General features: G+C 39.0%; 1 protein-coding gene across 3 annotated transcripts in view; it reads left to right on the top strand.

Moving 5' to 3' along the window:
• Efl1 (elongation factor like GTPase 1) overlaps positions 1–18,369 on the top strand; it is a 136,723-nt gene extending 118,354 nt beyond the window's left edge. For all 3 annotated transcript variants that reach the window (XM_026388182.2, XM_026388183.2, XM_026388181.2), the window contains 2 exons: positions 6,929–7,113; positions 18,071–18,369. In XM_026388182.2, coding sequence (XP_026243967.2) covers positions 6,929–7,113; positions 18,071–18,259 — 374 coding nt within the window. In that variant the 3' untranslated portion in view covers positions 18,260–18,369. The remainder of the gene's footprint in view (positions 1–6,928; positions 7,114–18,070) is intronic.
• The last annotated feature ends 2,441 nt before the right edge of the window (positions 18,370–20,810 follow it).

Below are 20,810 nucleotides of genomic sequence, written 5' to 3'. Positions count from 1 at the left end.
TAAAATCCATGTTGTCCATAATTTTTCTTCAGAAAATTAGCATATGGTTTTCTAGTCTGCAGTTTATGGAATCCAGTTTTTATCCTGAAAAAAAAGTTCTGTTGTTAATTACCTTTACCTGTAGTTATGAATTGTAGCCCTATAACTGGTAACAAGTTACCAGTTATATACCACTGTGAGATATAATTCTAGAAGGTCCTGGAGGACTTAAACTCATTTCAGAAGACCACATACTTGCTCATTAACTTCCCAGTTGTCTTGAACGTCATCCTTACTGGAAAAAATGGAGGTAACAGTTAGCTATTGAGAACCTTTGCTTTCTTGCTGTCCTTTGTTGATATTATACCAATGTCTCCAACTTGTAGGCCTGCTTCCTTATTTCAGAAGTAATGGAAAAAAAAAAAAAAGCCCTTTGTGTTGTCTTCTGCTCATTTGTTTTGGTAGGCTCAGCTTATTCTGGTCCTGAACATCCTGGGCACACTACTAGTAATCCACCCTTAATTGGTGTCCCTTTTCATCTACTCTGTGTGTCCTCTTAAAATAGAAGGTAGAGGGAGGCTCTCTCTCCTTTTTTATGTCATAGGGATCATTCATGATTGAATTTTTTTCAGACTCTCCTGAGGGTTTGTTACCTTTAACCCTGTTGGGTTTTGTTTTTGTTTTGTTTTTTTTTCCCTTTCCCTTTACATGTTTGAAATGATCCTTCCTTCTGTGCCTGCCCTTTTTCTCAAGATAATGGGAACATGTATTTCCTCCCAAAATAACGGGAACACATTTCCTCTACAAATTGCCATCACTTCTACATTATCCATTTCAACTTGTCATTTGTTCTTTTGTTTTCTGAGAAGACAAATTTTGAGCATAACGCATGAAGACAGAATCAGCTGTTGGCATTTATCAGATTGAAATTCCCAGCACTGATGAGTCACCCCTGTTGAGTCACCCTTCTGCATCCCCTTTCTCATTTCTATTAGAAAATCACCACCTGGACCCTGCCTATGACTTGGCCTCCCTAGGACAATACCTCAAGATACCATTTGTCATCCTGTTCTGTCTGTCCTGGCACTTATCTCCTGGTCATCAGACTCCATTCTGCCACTTTCCCGGAAGAGATACCTGTTTTAACCCTCAAGGTTATTTGTCCTCTTTCTCCTTTTGGAGCAAAATATGCCTTTGCCTTGCCTTAACTAGTTACAGATCCCACTGTGCCTACAGCGAGAGCTCATTTAGTTACTATCTAGGTGTCCAGTATGCATATATGGACTGGTTAGTTTCCTGTCTCTACCATGGTCTGATGATGAGCTTTCTTAACACATTTCCGTGAAAGCAACTGGCTGCCACATTCACTTCATTATAAAGAAGCTGTTTAGATTTGATTTCGATTTTTTTTCCCCTTCTTGAATTGGTGGGTGCTTAGACTAGAGTCCAAGGTTCATCAAATAGCTGTTGATTTGTGTTTTTCTTCTTCCTTCTAAATCAACACCTCCAACTGGAAAAAGCAATGAAGGCATTTTTCTTCCTGTCTGGCTATTCAGAGATCTTCTGAGATGACTTCAAACTTTGCTGACTTTTCCTTTTAATCCTCCAAGAATCAACATAAGTTAAATTTTGGTCTTTTTTATTTGGCAAAATGAGTTGACTTAGTCTCTTTTAAACAGTTCTTGTCTATACAGATTTTTAGAATAAGAAATCCTTTCATAAATGAATAGAATTACATGTAGTCAGATGAGAAATTTTGTAGGAAATAATCATCTCAAAAATCATTTTATCTGGGGAAATAATCCCAAGAAAATGCCCCATTTTACTTTTAAAATCTACTTTTCTAAAGGTGTGCTTCTATTACCATTTTTTTTTTTTTTTACTCATGAAAGTTCCCTTTAATGGACTACTTAGGATATCAGAAATGCTGTTTTTACTTTCTTGTCATGTAGCCAGTAAGTTGCTTCATTTTGCCTAATTTCTTCTAACCTGTTCATCTCTTTTTTGCCCCATCCTTTTTTATTTTGGGGCAGTAAACTAATATTTTAAAAATACCTATTTTGTTAGACAGTACTAGAGTTTTCAACACAGCTCCAGCTATTGTACTTCTCTTATATGCAGAAATAAATGCTGACATTGTTAGAACCTATGTGTTTTAACATATCAGAAACATTCTGTGTATTTTTGAAACCTTATTCTATACTTGAGGGTTTTTATTTTGTTTTACATTTAACCAGTATTACATAATTTAATTCAGCAAAGATTTATTGAACTGCATATGCCAATTTTTATGTTAAGCATGATTTTCGCTTTGAGAGATGAGTTAAGAAGGCAAAGCTTAATTATGTAAAACAATTAAAAGTAAAATACAGTTGAATTTAGTTCACAAACATGGTTTTCTAGTGACATTTTATGAGAAATTTTGGATTTGCAAAATTTGGAAACAAGGTAGGTGTTTTGAAAGTTATTGTACTTTGATGACCAGGTGTGGTGGTGCACACCTGTAATCCCAGCTACTTGGGAGGCTGAGGTAGGATGATTCCAAGTTCAAGGCCGGCCTCAGCAACTTAGCAAAACTGTCTCAAAATTTTAAATTAATGATGTAGCTCAGTGTTGTAGCTCAGTGATAAAGTGACCCTGGGTTCAATCCCAGTACCATAAAAGGAAGAAAATGATGGTACTTTGAAGTGGGCTTTGATGGATAGAATAATTTTGAGTTCACCATCTTTTTGCCACAACATGACAAAAACTATTTTTGAGCTTAAACTCTCTCCTAGTTGGTTTTATAGGAGCTGTTATTCAGCATTGCTGCTCTAATCCTGGACACTTGCTGGTTGAAGCCAATGAAGAACTTGATAATTATCCATGCTGTGTCTTATTAAATTTGGGTCCTTACCTCATTCTGTCAGTGTCTTTATTATCTGCCAGCTTTGTGTTATTTTGGATTCGATTGTGCCTTCTAAATGTTTCAGCAGCTGATAATAATAAGAACATGAACCTGTGAGCAGAGACCCTAAAGGGTGGGGTAAACTTGTTAACATCAATTTTCTGTAAACTTGTAGCTACATTCATCTATATAGTAGCAATGCTCCCTTATTCCCCATTACGTCCACAGTAGGCTTTATCTCCTATTTGATTGAAGTGCATCTCTATCCTGTCAACCACGTTGGCTTGATTTAGCAGTGTGGTAGATCTGTGATAAAAGAAGTTAGTTCGACCTAGTTTCTAAGAGTAAGAAGTGCCCACCTGTGTGTGTGTGTGTGTGTGTGTGTGTGTGTGTAAAATTTAAATTATTCCACAAATGTTAGCAGTGATTACAAAAATCAGAAAAGAAAAGGCTCCCTCCTTGGGAATGAACCTTGCATTTTCCACTTTCTTTTATAAGCCTCGCCCTTAATAGTACATTGTATATAGATGTTACCTTATGATAAGAGTAATTTAGTATTTGGCCTCTTATGTTTGTTATTTGTTTTTAAGCATGCTTCTATTTGGCTATTTTTTATTTAAAATTTTCATTTTAACCTTTGCATAAATGCTAACAATTTGATGTCCTGTAATATTGAATTATAGCATCCCTGAATTAGAAATTCCCTTTGTTCTCTCTTATACTATTTGAGAAAATAGAGCTGTAAAAAGCTATCCTCTTTCCTAAATTCAGAAGACAACTTTAATTACCTTCCAGCTTTAAAGATTATAGACTCTATAGATTATTCTTACTGTTAAGGAAGAAGAAAATGTGTGTGTGTGTGTGTGTGTGTGTGTGTGTGTGTGTGTGTGTGAGAAAATCTATAGTGCTCTGAAGCAACAGATTTGGTTCAGTGGAGCTAAATGGTAAGAGATTTCTTTGCACTTTGGGTATCAGATTTCATGGAGCAAGTTGTTATTGAATGGGTCTTCAATAATGAAAAGCATTTGAATAAAGAGTTGGACTGATGGTTTACATTATAGGCTGCAGGAACCATGAACTCTGAGTGAAAAACCTCCAACGTGTACTGTGCCCAGCAAGCAGCTTACCCTCTGCTCCCAGTGCTCTGACTCTGGCAGTCACGGGAGCAGAAGTAGTAGGTTACTGCTACTACTTGTCAGGGGCCATGTATACAGGCTGAGACATTTATAATGTAGTCCCTAAAGAGTAAAGCCCTGGTCAAAAGTGTTGCAATTGATTCTCCTTTTTGTTGCTTCTTTTTCCTTCAGAATTCTTCCCTGGTGTCTTTCATACAGCAAGGCACTTAGTGGTCTTTCTTTACATGGGTGAACAAATGACCAAGATCTGATACCCGTATCCAATGGAAGGGGTATCAGAGTATTTGCAGTCAGTGGCCATGTGATCCTTGCTGATTCTGGTCACATTAATTTGCTAGTGATAACAGTGGCAGGCTTACTGGGTCCCTGAATGCTTCTAAACCTGAACACACCTGTCCTGGGAGGCTATAGTGTTAGTGGAGTCAAAATTGAATAGCTCAAAAGTACATGATTAATGGTCTATTTCAGTTAGAATTATTGATCCAAGCCTGATGGCATGAACTATGAAGGGGAAGAGCTGAGCAATTCAGCAGTAGTCAGCTTGTCCCAAATAGCCCCCTATCATGTTCCCATTACCCCAATTCCCTCATTCTTTTTTACCCCTGTTTTATGTTTACTTCCATAGACTACCTTAAAACTTTTCTTAGAATGAGATAGAAGAGTAAAGAGTACTAGTTCACACATGTTAGCTACTATGGTGAGATATTTTTCTACATAAATAATATGTAAGCCTGGAAGGGATCACTAATGAAGATAATTGTTCTGCTTTTTTCAGAGCTTGTCACACTGTACTTAGAATATTATTTTCATTTCTGGGCAACACACAATAAAAAGGAGGTAAATAAATCACAGTAATTCAAGTAAGAAAGTGGCTGGGATAAAACAAGAAATACACAGCATGTCAGAGAGATTGGTGTGGAAAAGAGAAGGCAACATAGAGCTTAGAGGCTGATATGTGTGTGTATGCATGTGTGTGTGTTTGGGGGAGAAGGGGCTAAACTTGTCCCATGTGGTGAAAACTAGGACTGATGGTTAGAAACTTCAGGGTAGCAGCAGCTTAGGAGTTGTCTGGCTCTTAGGACTATCTGAAGATGGAATGGGCCACCCTGGGAAGCAAGTTTTAGGATATGTGTGCAGAGTTCGAACAACTAACGGGGTAGAACTTGGTGACCCTTAGGTTCCCATCCAGCCCACTGTTGTGCTTCTGTAACTATAACTGTTAACATTTCTAGTACAAATGACAGAGAGGATGGCAGCAATTGGCATTGTGAATGGCATTGTGTTCTTAGACATGTTGAATTTAAAAGGAAGCCAGGTTCTGCAGCAGAGATGCCCTTGCAGCCACTGTTTAGTGTGGGATTGAAGTCAGGTCAGAGGCCTGGCTTAGAGATAGTTTTAGGAGGCTCACAAATAAAATTAAAGTCACACAAATGAGAAATGAGTTGGCTTTCTGAGGGCAGAGTTTGTTCAAAGAACAGTATGAAGCTTCACAGGATACTTACAGAAATGATGTTTTACCCTCAAGAATTACTAAAACAGTAGAATGATGGTCAGAGACTGGGAGTAGAAGGAGGGTAATACTAAAATTGGAGAGAATTTCAAACTTCTGAGAAATCATGCAGATTGAGGATTGTGAAAAGGTCAGGAATAAGAAAATTTTTGTGAGATTCCAAGGAAACAGTTTTAGTAGAACCCATCAAACGAGGATTGCTTCGGTGTCAAAGAACATCTAGTGATGAAAAAGAAGCTACCTGTTTGATAAATGTGGGGAAGAAAAGAAGGAGAGAATGTGGTAGCTGGGGGTGGGGGGTGGGGTGGAGACCAGATACTGTCTATCACTAGTAGAAGTTTCCTGTTTTTTAAATTCTTATTTAAAGAAAACAGGCCTTATGAGACAGCAGGTTTTCTGCTAATTGTTTTGTTTGTCCTTCCTAATAACCACCACCAGGGAGAAATCCGAATCAGAAAAAAGTGTGAGAGTCAGTGTCCTCAGTTCCTAGTTTAAAAAAGAAAGGTGGGTGGCTTGGGCATCAGACTCCTCACCTTGTCACTTAGGAGAGAAGACTCCAGGATGCATAGTAGAGGGAGACTTAGGTCTGTTTAACTTCAGTGTTGTACATTTACATATGTATAGATCATTTGTGCTTAAAAGTATTTTAAGCAGTAGGTGAAAGAGGAGGTTTCAGTAAGTTTATCTGCTAGATATAGCAAGCTCTTCCTGATTGTCCATAACTTCTAATTTATCTTTTTCTTATGAAGGGATAATTTGAGTACCCACAGCACTCACAGGGAATGCCAATCCAGGTGTAAGATATTTCCCTCCTGTGAGGCAGAATTGTGACTAAATATAAATTGAATTAAAAGTGTCAACCAAAAGCATTTGCTAGAATTCTTATGCTGTGGCACTAGAAATTGTTACTAGACATTAAAGATTCCAATCATTATCAGTTTCCAGAGGAATAAAACACTAACACTCCTGTACTTAGATGTCATCAGTTTAAGAAACATACATGTATGGTTTTAATTTCTAGTATAGAAATGTCATTATACCAATTGCTCACTTATTACTATAATCCAATATAGTTCAAATAGTCTGTCATAATTATGATTCTCATCATAATTATTAAAATCCTCCTGGATATAATTGTATTGAAACATCCTTACACAGTCTCTTGCTGATCACTGTTTGAGAGGATTGTCTCTGGGTGATACACCCTGGGGTTTGTAACCTTTTACTTCTGACTTTTCCGTAATTGTGCTTTACTTTTTAAATAGACACTTAGGTTTCCAGGCTTCTGCATGCTAAAGTATTGAGAGCAGATTGAATCACTAGTGGATTGTTAACAGGGTGTATAAGTAATCATGTTAGTGTGGCTCAAGTTATATGACCAGTCATAACTGATTTAAAAGATTCTTGGCCTTGCAGGTCGAGTCTATGCTGTCTTGTCAAAGAGAGAAGGTCGAGTGCTTCAAGAAGAAATGAAAGAAGGGACAGACATGTTCATCATCAAGGCTGTCCTGCCTGTGGCTGAAAGCTTTGGTTTTGCTGATGAAATCAGGAAGAGGACGAGTGGCCTGGCCAGCCCGCAGCTGGTGTTCAGCCACTGGGAGGTAAGAACTCAAATCCCCAGCTGGACCCTGTAGTGCAAGTTCAGACCAGCCTGGGCGATTTAGCAAGACCCTGTCTCAAAAAATAAAATGGCTGGAGATGTAGTTCAATGGTAAAGCACCCCTGGTTAAGTCCTCAGTATCACAAAAAACAAACAAACAAACAAACAAAAAAAAAACAAGCCTCAACCACCACCCCTCCTTCCTTCCTTCTCATCAGTGGACCTGCTTACATAAGAAGCCAGGAGTGGCCAACAAAATTTATCATACCATTGGGCCTTCCTGTGGCTCCACTCAGACAGACAGAAGTAAACAGATAGCTTTTTCATTCAGATCGAAAATGTGGCTTTATGGTGCATATGCACATTCATTCTATTTGATGTAAAAATTGAAGACACAGAAAATGTAATACCCCTCCCCCAACCCCACCCTGGCCAAAGCTATATTTAAGATTTTTACAAGAAAATCACAGACCTTTTGAAAGCAAAACTTCCAAGAATCTCTTTCTAGGAGGGAAAAGTACTTCCAGCATTTAGAAGGAGCAGTTGTGCGTACTTTTAAGGGTAGCTTTAAGTTATTATGGTTATATATTTGTCAGACTTCATTCTGGAGAGCAGGGTTTCTATGGTTTTCAAGTGCTGTGGAATGACACGGCTCATTAAAACTTTGTTTTTCTTGTCACATAGGTAGAGGTAGGTGAGCAGGCAAACCTTTTCTATAATCCAAAAGCAATACTAAACAAATCCATATTGCAGAAAGGGGAGAAAGGATTTTGAACCCAGTGTTCTTTAAGTTAGGGGAGAAAATAATGACAATTGATTAGCCTTCCTGAGTAGAACTTAAAGGCAGAGTAGACATTAACCAACAGAATGCAATGTGAGAAAGGCCAGTGGAAGAGAACTGCAGGGCATGTGTTGGAAACAAATTTATATTTCAAGAAGAATCCTAAAGTCAGGAGTAGATTTTTCAACTAAGAGATGTTTATTTAAACCTTCAATTAAAAGGTTATTTTAAGAAAATAGTTTTTGTCCCTGTATATAGGGAATCTGAATAACTGCACATTTACTTTTACCAAGGAAGTTGCAACTTAGTGGAAGAACTGACATTGGAGTCAGCTAATCCTGATTTCTGGTATTCTGCCACTTATTTGAACTTGAACAAATTGTGGGACTTCCCTGATTTTTTTTTTCACCCCTGCTATAATGAAGGGTGTCAGATATCTTACCTAGAGCCCAGCACTGGTAGGGCTGGCAGGAAAGTTGTTTTCTTGGTTTTCCATCTCTTGAGTCTACACCATGTTCATTCTAACTTTCTCTCCACAGTGTAGTATTGCACCAGGCTCCACACAGAATCCAGGGGTTTTCCCCATAAACTTTTAATTCAGTAAAATTCATGTTTCAGTAATGAGCTGTTCTTACTCATCTCACTTTTTTTAACCATAAGGTTTCCTTTTTCTAGACCATTTTTAGAAGAGTTTAGATTTAGATGATTAATGGAGAATGAAAATAATTGAGGAAGAACTTTTTTTAAAAAATCAAGTTTATAATCAAGTTTATTAACAAAGAAGGGTGATACTTTGGAAAAACTGACTTTGGACAGAAAACATTGGATGTTAGTTCAGCAAATTCCTATCACCTAAATTGAGACAAGTTTTAAGATGCTAATCCAAAGCACTCAATTGTGCCTGTGTTTCCTTCTGAGGGGTCAAGGGGAGGTCACAGTCTTAATGCTTGATAGAACCAAGGTTAATATTCTGATTTAGGTTACATTTGGTGACTTAGGTCACATTACTTTCTGTGAAATGTTTCTTACATTTTACATCTTTGAAAAGTAAATGATGTTTTGCTATTCTTCTCTTTTGTGGTGCTGGGGATGGAACACAGGGACTCATGCCTGCCAGGCAAGTGAGCCACACCCCCTGCCAGTTTCAATGCTTTTATTACCTTGACTCCATAGGTATTGTTGCTGCATTTCATTATGTAGAAAGCAGAAGTCCCAGAAAATTTAACTTATTTTTACTACTTAAGGTTTAGGTAGCCATTTCTCTTTTATCTGGAACTTTCGCTTTTCAGTTTTGGTTTTGATTTTTGGCACTAAGCTTTCTATATAAAATACAAACCAGGAAGAAATAGAAGAAATGGATTTTAAAAGTCAATGCCTTAAGAACAGGAACTATGTCTGTAGTGTAAATACATTGCCGAAGTTCCTGCTGGACAACATCTCAGGGTCGTCTGTCCTAGGTTTTCATGATCTCACATGTGATTACAGGGCAGATGACAAAAGATGAAAAGTCATCTATTTCATGAAGATGGCCTTGATCAACACTGGCACAGAAACCTGGGTTACAGTATGTTTGATGGGAATGAAGAGGATGTAGGTTAAGTAATCCCCGGGACTGTCTGTAAATAGGCATTCAAAACCGTTGCCGTGATATCAGTACTGAAGAGTGGCAAACTTAAATTCATATGTTCTATCTTTTGTTCAAAAATCTCAGCGTTTTAGTCTAATCCTTGACAGTGATTTTACAAAGCACATTTTAAAAAACTATACTTTCCCTCATCTCCTAATTGGCAAATATATTAGTAAGGAAAGAAGTAAGACTGATCTAAGAAAGGCATCCCAGAAACAGCAACCTAAGTGAGAAGAGGGTAATTTTCTTGAGTCTAAGGAAGCAGCCCGACTCATTCTGACTTGCTATCAACACTTTGCTTCCACTTATGGTCCAGAGTTGCTGTTCCACTTTCTACTATCATATCTGCATTCCTGCCAATAAGAATAAGGATAGGGAAGAATAGAGAATACCCCTCCATTTGGACACAAACTGAATCTTACACATACCACTTCACCTGCATCCATGCCCAACCAATCATATGACCACTTTTGACAAGGTCCCACCTAACAAGGAGACTGAGGAATGTCAGGAGTCAGAGAACTGGCCCATTGCCTCTTTTGGTAAATAAAATTTTATTGGAATACAGCTATAACCTGTTCATATACATATTTTCTGTGGCTGTTTTCAGGCAGAGTTAAATAGTTGGGACAGAAAATATTTGCTATCTGACTTTTAAAAAAAAAAAATTTTTTTTTAATAGGGTCTTACAAAGTGCCCAGGCTAGCCTCAGACTTGTGATTCTCCTCCTGAGTAGTTTGTATTACCATTGTGCCCTCTACACTCTAACTCTTTTTAGAAAAAGTATGCCTATACTCCCTGATCTAAGGTAGTTATATGCCCATCTATTAGTAAATACACAGAGGAGAATATATATTTAGAGACAACTTGTATAAAAGTAGGAAGGTTTACCACATAAGCAGTTTTTGTTAATATAAAAGCCTTGATGGTTTTCAGTTTCCTTTCTCTCTCAGAATTTAAAAAAAAAAAAAAAAGCTGCAAATTGATCCTACACACTTAGTAGTTTTAAAAAAAAAAGTATTAGTTTCTGGCTTAGGTGCAACTTATTATTAAAAATCAATCTCTTAATAAACAATTTTAGAGAAAAAATGTTGTCAAGAAAAGTTTTGTTCCAGTTTATACAATCCTTCTGTCATCTTCTTGCCACCTGTCATGGTCCTATTTCCAAAAGCTTCAAATCTTTGAAAGTCTTAAAAACTACATTATAATTAAATGTCATTGATCTGATATTTCTTGGCTGTCTCCGTTTTCCCCCCCTAGTTAGGTTTAGAAATAACACAGTTGTTGAGATCTGGCTTCTCACTCCAAGGCACTTTTTTTCATTTGTATTCTACCACACCATATAATTTACAATCAAGAGCTTTTGAGAGAAAGTGCTTCAAAAAATAGAGAAAATAAAATTACAGGCATTTTCCACGAGGAAACCTTTGAAGTCAGCAATCTCATAATTTCTCTTTCTAAGTTTTATCCTTCTGAGAAAAAAGGAAGAAAAGGCGCTAATAACAGCACAGAAAGAAAAATATTACCAACCAATGCTACTGCACATGTATGTCAGCATAACCTCAAGATTTACCACTTAATATTGAGATTATCCTAAGGAGTAGGCTCAGGTCATACTGGGTGAGAAAGAAGAGAGCACTGAAGGAGTTTATTTTGGATATGGTGTTTCCCACCTGCCGGCCATAATCATAGTCAGACTTGGGCATAAAATTGAAATGTGCTCCCAAAGCATTTTCCTTCCAGGTTTAAAAAAAAAAATTGCCTGGGGCAACAGCTTGAATTTGGGTGCCTTCCTGTGAGATAAAGGATGGCATCTGCTTCAGGCTGTTGAGTTGCAAAAATATCTTCTCCCTCTAGGCAGATTAGTTCTGGGTGAGCCACTGGGAAGAAGCACTGTCCCTCCAATCTGATGGCAGACCCTGCTCTGTGGCTGAGAGGGGCCTTTCTGTAAAACATAAGGTAGATGGCCACAGTGGGTCATCTGGTCTTTGTCCCACTAAGAAAGGTGCTACTTCTTCTGCCCTGTTCTTGAGAGTTTCTTGGCATGTTGAGGCAAGTAGCCTCAGGATGTCCACACAGATGCAAGAGTGGTGCAGCTGAAAAAGTAGAGTACCTGTCCGGTTAGCCTCAGTGCTGGCAGGGTGGAGTTGCCAAAGCAAGTTACCCAAGGAGTCCCCCAAGACAGACATCAGTGGGTGCCAAGAGTGATCCTGGAAGCCTGCAGGAAACAAAGTGAGCCAGCCTGAGAAGACTGTGGTAGAGATCCCTTCCACTGACCTGTAACGCTGAGTCTTCTATTTTTAAAACAAGGGCTCTGGTCATAAATTCTCCTGAATGGGTGCGTCTCACTTAGCAACTCATTGCTTTCTGTTATTTGTCACTTTGTTTTTAACAGGATTTGATATTTATTCACCACTACAACTCAGACCTGCTGAGAACCTTTCTTACATTGTTATCAGGCATACACTAAGGATGCCTAGCCTTAAAGAAAAGTAGTCATTTCTATCTTCCTAAGACAGCACCATAGTAAAGACCAAGGCTGGAGGAGAGGAGGGCCTAGTCTCCTCATAGAGTCCACAGGGAGCCTTTCAGGAGAATCTGCAGGATGTCCAGCTCATCCACACTGGACAAGTCTTAACCTCCCTGAGCTGCAGGCTTAGCCAAAGAATAAACACAGTGACATGTGAAAATTCATGGGGCAATCCTTGTATTTATTGGGGCCCTTGGTCAGTCTCACTCCAGAAGAATGATGGAGAATAGAGCCTCAGGAAGCTTGTGTAACTTGCTAACAGTCACATAACTATCTAGTGACTGGGCCTGATGTACATTTAGCATAATGAGGACAACTGAGCTCTTTAAAATCAAATAAGCTCCAGTATGTGTGTACACAGCATGTGGGTCCAGGCATGTCTTCCTCCTCAAAGATCCCTGAGATGAGAATCCTACGTTATAGTCTTTTTGATCCCTTATCCCACTCCCTCCTGATTTCCCCAGACTCTCTTTTTCTGTTGCTGGCTCATTTGGGGGGGGGGGAGGCTATTTCTGGTATTTTCCTTCCCTGGAAATGAGGAGCTCACTAAATTAGACTGCTGAGGAACCCCCAATATGATATACACAATACAATTTAGATTTGGCAGGGTCCCAGCAATCTGCCGATACTTCGTTAATGGCACTTCTCGAGATTTGGGTAATATTTTGTAGGTTTATATCTTTTTTTTTAAAGAGAGAGAGAGAGAATTTTTCAATATCTATCCTTCAGTTTTCGGTGGACACAACATCTTTATTTTTTTATTTTTATGTGGTGCTGAGGATTGAACCCAGCGCCCCACGCATACCAGGTGAGCGCGTTACCGCTTGAGCCACATCCCCATCCCTTGTAGGTATATATCTTGAAGACTTTTGGTTCCTCACAGGCAACATGTCAGTTTCCTTCAACCCAAGGGCACTAGTTTTGTGCTTCTACCCTCTGTGGCTTTGGGTGGAGGGTAGTGTTCCTGTGGTGACAGTGGCAGCAGAGAGCTTCACCTGCTAGCCCACAGAATGTAGCAGCAGTTCTTCAGGTGGCTCTGTTTTTCCATTCACCCTATCCTCAAGGTCTCATAAAAGCATATAGAGGAGGCTGGGGTTGTAGCTCAGTGAAGCACTAGATTCAATCTTTAACACCACATAAAAATAAATAAAGTAAAGGTATATATACATAAAGTATAACTTATTAAAAAAAAAACCATAGAAGATCCATCTACTTTCTAAGTTTCTCTCTTTCCCTTCCACTGACCTTGGCTGGCTCTTGTGACCTTGGCCCTGGATTCCTGGCCCAGCAGTCTGATGGAGAAGGTGGTAATCTGTGTTACTGCACCCCAGGCATATGTCAACTGATGGTCTCTTTCAGTCCTCAATACAGTTAAATGGGATTGGGGTTTTCATATTCCATCCTTACAAGTGGGAGAACCAGGCACAAGATAGTTTGAAATAACTTACCCAAGATCACACAGCTAACTGGGTAGAGAATGCCATTGAACTAGAGCCATCCCTGTTAACTCCCGTATTGCATTTGCTCTGACCTCAGTCCCTGCTCCTGAGTTTAGTGAAGTGCCACTCCCCTCAAGCTCTTCCCACTCCATTTATTCTCTTTGCTTGTTTTGTTGCTTGAGGAACATACACCACCACCACCCTCCTGTCTCACAGCAGAGGAACCAATTCCTAAGCAGTTCAGATACTTGGTTTCTTACAAGTGTTGAAGAATTTGACCTTCCCAGCAGTTGACCCTGATAAAAGGGAATTATAACTTAAGGATGGGTGGCTTTTTAAAAATTGTAATAATTTTATTCACAAAAATATACCAAAAAAATGTATAGAGAGGCCCTATATAGTCTTCTTCACTCTCCCCCTTGCCCACCGTGTTGCCATCCCTAACTGTAGTATGATACTAAAAAAGATGTGGGTGCTGATGCAGCCACAGAGCTTATTCATATTTCACCGGTGGTAACATATGCACTTGACTTAGCTAATAACATTGGGCAAATTATGTTGGGATAAATTCGTCTTCGTGGCAGTCTACTGTTAATGTAAAAAGGGCAGGCTCTGGAACCAGACAAAACTAGAACATGCCTGGTACCCACCTTGTGACTAGTAATACCTCCTTTAATTTTCACACCAGCCTCATATATCAGTTATGAATGTTTTCAACTACAAGGGCCATAATGCTGTAGTGATATAGTTGCTTAAGCGTTTAACGGCTGGTACAGTGACTTGGTGACACCGTTGGATCTAAACTCCATTTCTCCTTTTATGTGTGTATGTGTGATTCTATACAGTTTTGTCAGATTTGTAACTTAATGTCACTGCCACTACCACAGTCAAGATACAGCATTGTTCCATCACCACAAGGTTTTCTTGTGCTACCACTTCAGAGATACTCCTACCTCGCACCCTGGAATGGATGGCTTTTAGCTACTCAGGCTATTTTGAGTGGCAGTTGTCTTCCTTCCTCCTGCCAGTCCAGACCCTGAGCCTACCACACAGACTCAGTATGGCTAATAATCATGATGACCTTCTCTACCAGTGAACTGGACTTCCTACTCCTCATTCTGATGAGGGCTGGGCCATGTCCCCATTTGTGCCCCCTCTCCTTACTCACCAACTGGAGCCTTACTTCCAAACAGACATTCATTCTGTAGACTTACTGTCACCCCCCAGAGCTCTGACTCACTGTGCTTTCCTGGTCCCTTTTGCTTCTTTCAGCCTGCTGGTTCCTTCTGGGATTTATTTTGTTTTTGCTTAGAAGCTATTTCTTAGTTCTTTGGTTCTCTGATTTTCTCCACATCTACCTCATACCAGGACACAGCCACCTCTGTTCATGAGCAGGGAGCCTGGTCATGGCTCAGATCTTGTTCTGTGGCATCTGGTGGCAGAACTGAACATCAAGAGGTACAGGGCTCATATACCTGCAGCACTAGTCCCTACCCCACGAGGGCAGCTATTTTATTATCTTGCTCAGGACTTGGTAGATTTTTCCATCTGAGGATTCATGTCCTGTTCTCCAATATTAGGACTCTTATAAACCCTACCTATCTGTTTTATGACTTTTAATTTTTTTGTATTTTAAAAATATGTCTCTCCCTCTCCCTCTCCCCCCCCATATCCTGGGAAATTTCTGTCTTTTTAAAAATAACTTATTGAGATGAAATTCACATATTATAAAATAACCATGATGAAGTAAATAATCCTGTTGCATTTAGTACATTCACAGTGTTCTGCAGTCACCATCTCCAAGACAGTTTCATCATTCCAAAGTAAAGTGCCTCACCCATTATTCAGTTTCTTGCCATTCCTCCCACTAGTCTCTGCAAACCCCCAATCTACATTCTATACATGTGCATTTACCTGTTCTGATATCACATACACATGGAATCCTACCATATGTGGCATTTTTTTGTCTTCGCTCAGTGCAGAGGTTGTGTATGTCAGTATTTCATTTCTCTCTAAGGATGAGTGATCCTGCTTTGTGTGATAAGCCATGTTTTGTTTAATCACTTAGGTCTTCCCACCTTTTAGCTATTATGAATTTGTAGATACATGAATTTGATTGAGTCCCTGTTTTCCCTTCCCTTTGAGTATATATATAGGAGTAGAATTGTGGTGTCATTTGATAATTTAAAGTTTAACTTTTGGGGAAATCTCAAATTTTTTGACAGTGACTATATCATTTTTAAATTCAACCAGCAATGTGTGAGGCTCCCAATTTCTCCACATTCTACCAACATTTATTTTCCTTTTTAAAAATTACTTTGATTATAGTTATGCTAGTGGGTATGAAGAGATACCTCACTATGGTTTTGATTTGCATTCCAAAAATGACTAATGATGTTGAACATCTTTTCATTTGCTTGTAGTCATTTGTATTCTTCTCTGGAGAAATGTCTGTTCAAGTCCTTATAGCCACTTGTTTATTGGGTTGTTGAGAGGTTTTTTGTTTTGCTTTGTTTTGTCTTTTTTTTAATTTTAATTGTTCCTTATAGATTCCAAATTTCAAATATCTATGAATTCATTTCTTTTAGCAGTTTCTATTTAATATATCTTTATTAAATATATTTCTTTATTTTTGCATTTCTAGGATTTCTAGTTCTTCCTTTTTTTTTTAACAGTCACCTAGTATTTTGGGGTTGCTATCTACTGCCTTTATTTCTTTGAGACTTTGTAAATGGACTTTCTACTAGCTTTCATCAGATGGCTCTTACCTCTCCTAATTTGATTATGAATTCCTCCTTTGGTTGAATCTGGTTTCTGTCTTTCATAGTGCTGGATTTCCTTTTGTATTTCCGCTCTGTAATTATTTCTTATTCCCAAGGTCATCTGCAGTGGAAGTTCCTTTCTCCTTGTACCCCTATCATGGGGTGGACTCTGCTACCATTTCAGAGCTACTGCTTCCTTTGCCCTCTGAGTACCAGCTGTGTCCTTCACAGCGGGCTCAGTTCATGCCTTCACCCACATTGATGGTACAGGTTGAGTCCAATCTCCAGAAGGAACTGCTTCCACTTCATGGTCACAGATCACAACTAGTCACATCCTGGGCAGACATGCAACATCAGACATGCAGCTCCAAAGAACAGTGGTTCTGGCTCCACATGCCTAAGATGTGTGACTTCAGGCCCATCCTCAGGGAGCATTAAGAGCCAGGCCCTCGTGGCTGTCATCTGTCTTGTCTCCCTGTGGGGCTATAGATGGGCTTTGCCTCCCCTTACTACTATGGTCTCCCCTTTCTCACTCCAGAAACTTCTCCCTTCCTGGCCCTCAAAAAAATTCCCTTTCCATATTGAATAGTGACTCTTTAAAAATAACATTTTCTTTCATTTCTGTATTTTGACTTGAAAAGTTGGAATTTGTGGCCATCAAAGTAGATAACCTTTCCTCCAATTGAGAAATAAGAAAAAAAATTTTTTTTAAATTAAGGCATATTTTTTCTTAATAAACCTGATCTTGGAGAATGTAATCTTTGTCTCAAGGTCTGCAGACTTCCTATACTACAGTCAAGATCTAGACAGGTAAACAGGATGGGGCAAAGTCTATTTCTGTAAACAGTGTGGAGGCACCAGGTAGATTGTGTGTTTTCTGTGAACACCTTGCTTACAGTGACAAGGAAAAAGAGGAGGCCATGCCACCCATGTCTCAAACTTTATACTTTGCAATCAAATAGGTGACCATGGGGAGCCTTGAGTGAGGAGGCAGAGGCCAAGAGTATCAATCAGTTCACAGAGCTTTCTCACCTGCAGGAGGGTTGGGAATGGTGTTCCTCCCATAACCAAAAGGGGGAGCAGTAGCACACACATAGTCTTCTGTCCTAGAAGTCAGCCCCTTGCTCAAGGACCTCAGGGAGGTGCATGTTCAAGCTCACCACCTCCTTGAACATTGTGACTTGGCTTCTGGCCATCCCCGGGGCTGAGCCTCTGGCTTTCAGACTAACATTTTCTCACCTTCTTTCCCTTCTTCAAGTTTTGCCTTTCTCCCTTCCCATCAAGAAGTAGCTACAAACTGCCCTCAGCATGTTTCCCTCACCAACAATAAGTAAGTGGATCCAGAGGAAAGAGGAAGGAAGGCTGCTACTGTCTGCCTGGGGCTCAGAAAGAGTATATAGTCCACCTGGGCCAGCTCACCAGGGCACTCATTGAATTTTAGACCAAAAGCTCAAATGATAAAAAAATGTGCTTACATTTATTGATCTTTATTGGGGATATAGACAAAGTTAAAACACTCAGATAATAAAACATATCCTCATCAAAAGGAGAACTTTTTATTATTTTATTAAAAACTAATGGTGTTCTTTCTTGCTTAGAGTTATGAGAAGGCTCTTTTATATATTTCAAGTTCTGTTGATCTGTTTACATTCATTCACAGTTCCCATGATTCTGCACATTTATTTATTTTCATTCCTAGCAAACTTAACTGTTTTTTAATTACCTAACATTTTTCCATTAGCTAAGACTATGTGAATTAAGCTTAGTAAATGAAATATATCTGCCTAACCTGGCACATGCTGTCATCTTCTCCTACAAGGTCATTCCCAGCGACCCCTTCTGGGTGCCAACTACTGAGGAAGAGTACTTGCACTTTGGGGAGAAGGCTGATTCTGAGAACCAGGCCCGGAAGTACATGAATGCAGTACGGAAGCGGAAGGGGCTTTATGTGGAAGAAAAGATTGTGGAGCACGCAGAAAAGCAGAGAACACTTAGCAAAAATAAGTAGCTGCTACTGTTGGTGAAATCTTTTCTTTATAATGAATTAAAAAATATCATCAAGGGTTTAGTCTTGGGAACATTCCTTTTTTCTGCATTATCTCTGTGCATTCACTTTCAATAAAGTTGATCCATATAAATGTTTTAAAGAGAATGTTGGAGAACATAATTTCAAAGTGTTTTTTTTAAATTGCTTCTGGTTCAAGGCAAAAAAGATGCTATCATAAATTTTGCAATGGTAAGTTATTAATAGCGTGTGGCCACGTCTGCCCCCAGCAGTGAGGTTTGTATACCAAGGTCAGAGTGACTGTTTGTTGATGGGAGCGTAGTGTGCAGACCACTGTGGGGGCATCCTCAACACCAAGCAACCCCTTCCTGAACCTGCTGTCTGCCTGTCGCTGCTTCTGGCCATCCCAGTAGGGCTGAATAAATGTCATGAGGGAATTTCTGATTTAATCATCAAATCACAGCATTTAACATCTTTCAGAGACTAGATACTTACAGAGTAGCTGTGTTTTAGTGATTTAAACCAAGTTACTGACCCACCTTACGGTGTCATCTGGCAGAACAGGGTGATGTGCAATAATTAGCTTTTACACCCTCTGCTTTTACACTCCCTCATGAATTGCATCACCCTATTTTAAGTAAGTGTTAATGAAAGTTGTCCCCTGTACCTTTTTTTGTAAAAACAAAACAAAAGAGGTATATCTCTATAATTTTTTTCTTTGATGATTTCTCTTAACCTCACTGAAGGGATATTAGTGAGGTTATTGCTATTATTGTAAGTATTTTTTCAGTATCTCTCAGTTTCCTCATCCAGTTGATCCTTATCTAAGTAACAAATGCAGTTTAATCAAAAATAAATTTTGTAATTTTCAGTGTTAATAATTTTTATAGACACTTAAGGGAAGGATTCCTTTTCATAACATAAAATTATCAGACCAGACTTTGTTATTGAAATTCCTTTAATGGGTTTTCTTAATAATCTAGATCATTCTTAATACTAAAATAGGCATTTTATCTTTAATCTTGAGGGCTTTGGAGTATAACTGGTCATATCTAATTAACCAAAACTTTAGGGAAAGTATGGCTAGATGATTCACTGTTAATAGATAATGATATCTGAATTATTTTAGGAGAGCTATACCATGTATTGGTTTATTTAAAACACTCAGATAATAAGAAAAGCCAGCACAGATTTAGCATTTGTAAATAACATCATTCAAACTGCCATATGTGCTATAAAATGTTTCTTACACTCTACATTTTATCAGCAGATTCTGTATTTAATAGAGAAGCGAAGCATAACCTAGAAAGAGTTGGAGCGGTTTCTTCTGTTCTATTGGGCTCTGCCAGATGTGCCAGTGTTAAGGAAGTGACATGTCAAGTTGATTGATGGCCCCTTTTCCTTTTCCATGTTTGAGGAGATAATAATGGATAGTAAAATAGCCACAAAGTGGCTGGCCAAGGGATATAGCTAATCTGCCATCCAAGTAATCTACCCACTTGTGTACTTTGTGATAAGACCCCAGTCCTGAAATCTAGTCCCTTTCTGTGACAGCATAGCAGTGTGGTCTTCAGTCTATGCCCCAATGCCATGCCCAGACTCTGGCCTCAATTTGTTGAATTTACTGGAAGGAAACAAAAATCTGTTGGTCCTGGAGTGGAAGTGAAGTGTTCCTGTTTTTGTTGGTTTCTTGTAGTTCTTTATAAACAGATTTCAGAGGCCTGAGAAACCACAAAACCAAGACCTTTACTCCTGAAGATTCTTTGTACTGAGGCCCAGAGATAGGTGTAGAGGGCACCAATATAAGGTCTTTTCCCAGCAGCCCTGGAGCACAGGTGAACAGGAAAGGGGCTGGGAGTTGGTTGGGCTCCAGGACCAACTGGAGGAGGAGGAAGACAAGCAGCCCAGAGGACCAGCACCATTGTACTCTCATTGAGAGGCTGGGTGAGCCTCCTTCTTGTTTGCAAAGACATCATTTGGACAACTTCCACTTTACAGTAGAAAAAGAAAAAATTTTAAGTCTTTCAGATGTGCACACTGTTATTTCAGGATTGGGATTCTCAAACTAAAGGTGAAAAGAGAACTAGCCCAAAAGTAATGTGAAAAAGAACATCCAGGTGACAGTCATTCTGGACAGAAGGCTGGTGGACAGAGGAGGGAGTTACTTGCCTTTCAAACCCAATAGGACCAAAGAAAGGGATGAACAATGTGTCTATCAGTCACAGATCTGGGGCACTTATAAATGTACTCTTAAGGAGAAAGGATTGGATCAAACTGGAAAAAGTTATTTGAACATCAGGTTTAGATGTTTCTTTTTTTATTTGCCCTAATTCGAAAAGAAAGAAATAAAATGACCTTATAAGATGTCTCATTGTGTCAGAGTCCAGAAAAATCAGTGCTGAATTTTTCTGTTCCATATATCATGAGATCATTGACAATACTTCATTTTGTAGACTATGCTTTTCAAAGACATTTTCTTATAAAACAATTTCACTTTTGAGAATGTTAATTAGAGATGAATTCATTTTTCTAGTTTTAGAGGTTTTGGAATGTT

The sequence above is a fragment of the Urocitellus parryii genome, chromosome 6 (genome assembly GCF_045843805.1).
Source record: "Urocitellus parryii isolate mUroPar1 chromosome 6, mUroPar1.hap1, whole genome shotgun sequence".
Classification (NCBI taxonomy): Eukaryota; Metazoa; Chordata; class Mammalia; order Rodentia; family Sciuridae; genus Urocitellus; species Urocitellus parryii.
The sequence above is the reverse complement of the archived record's forward strand: the minus strand, read 5'-3'. Positions and strand labels throughout refer to the sequence as shown.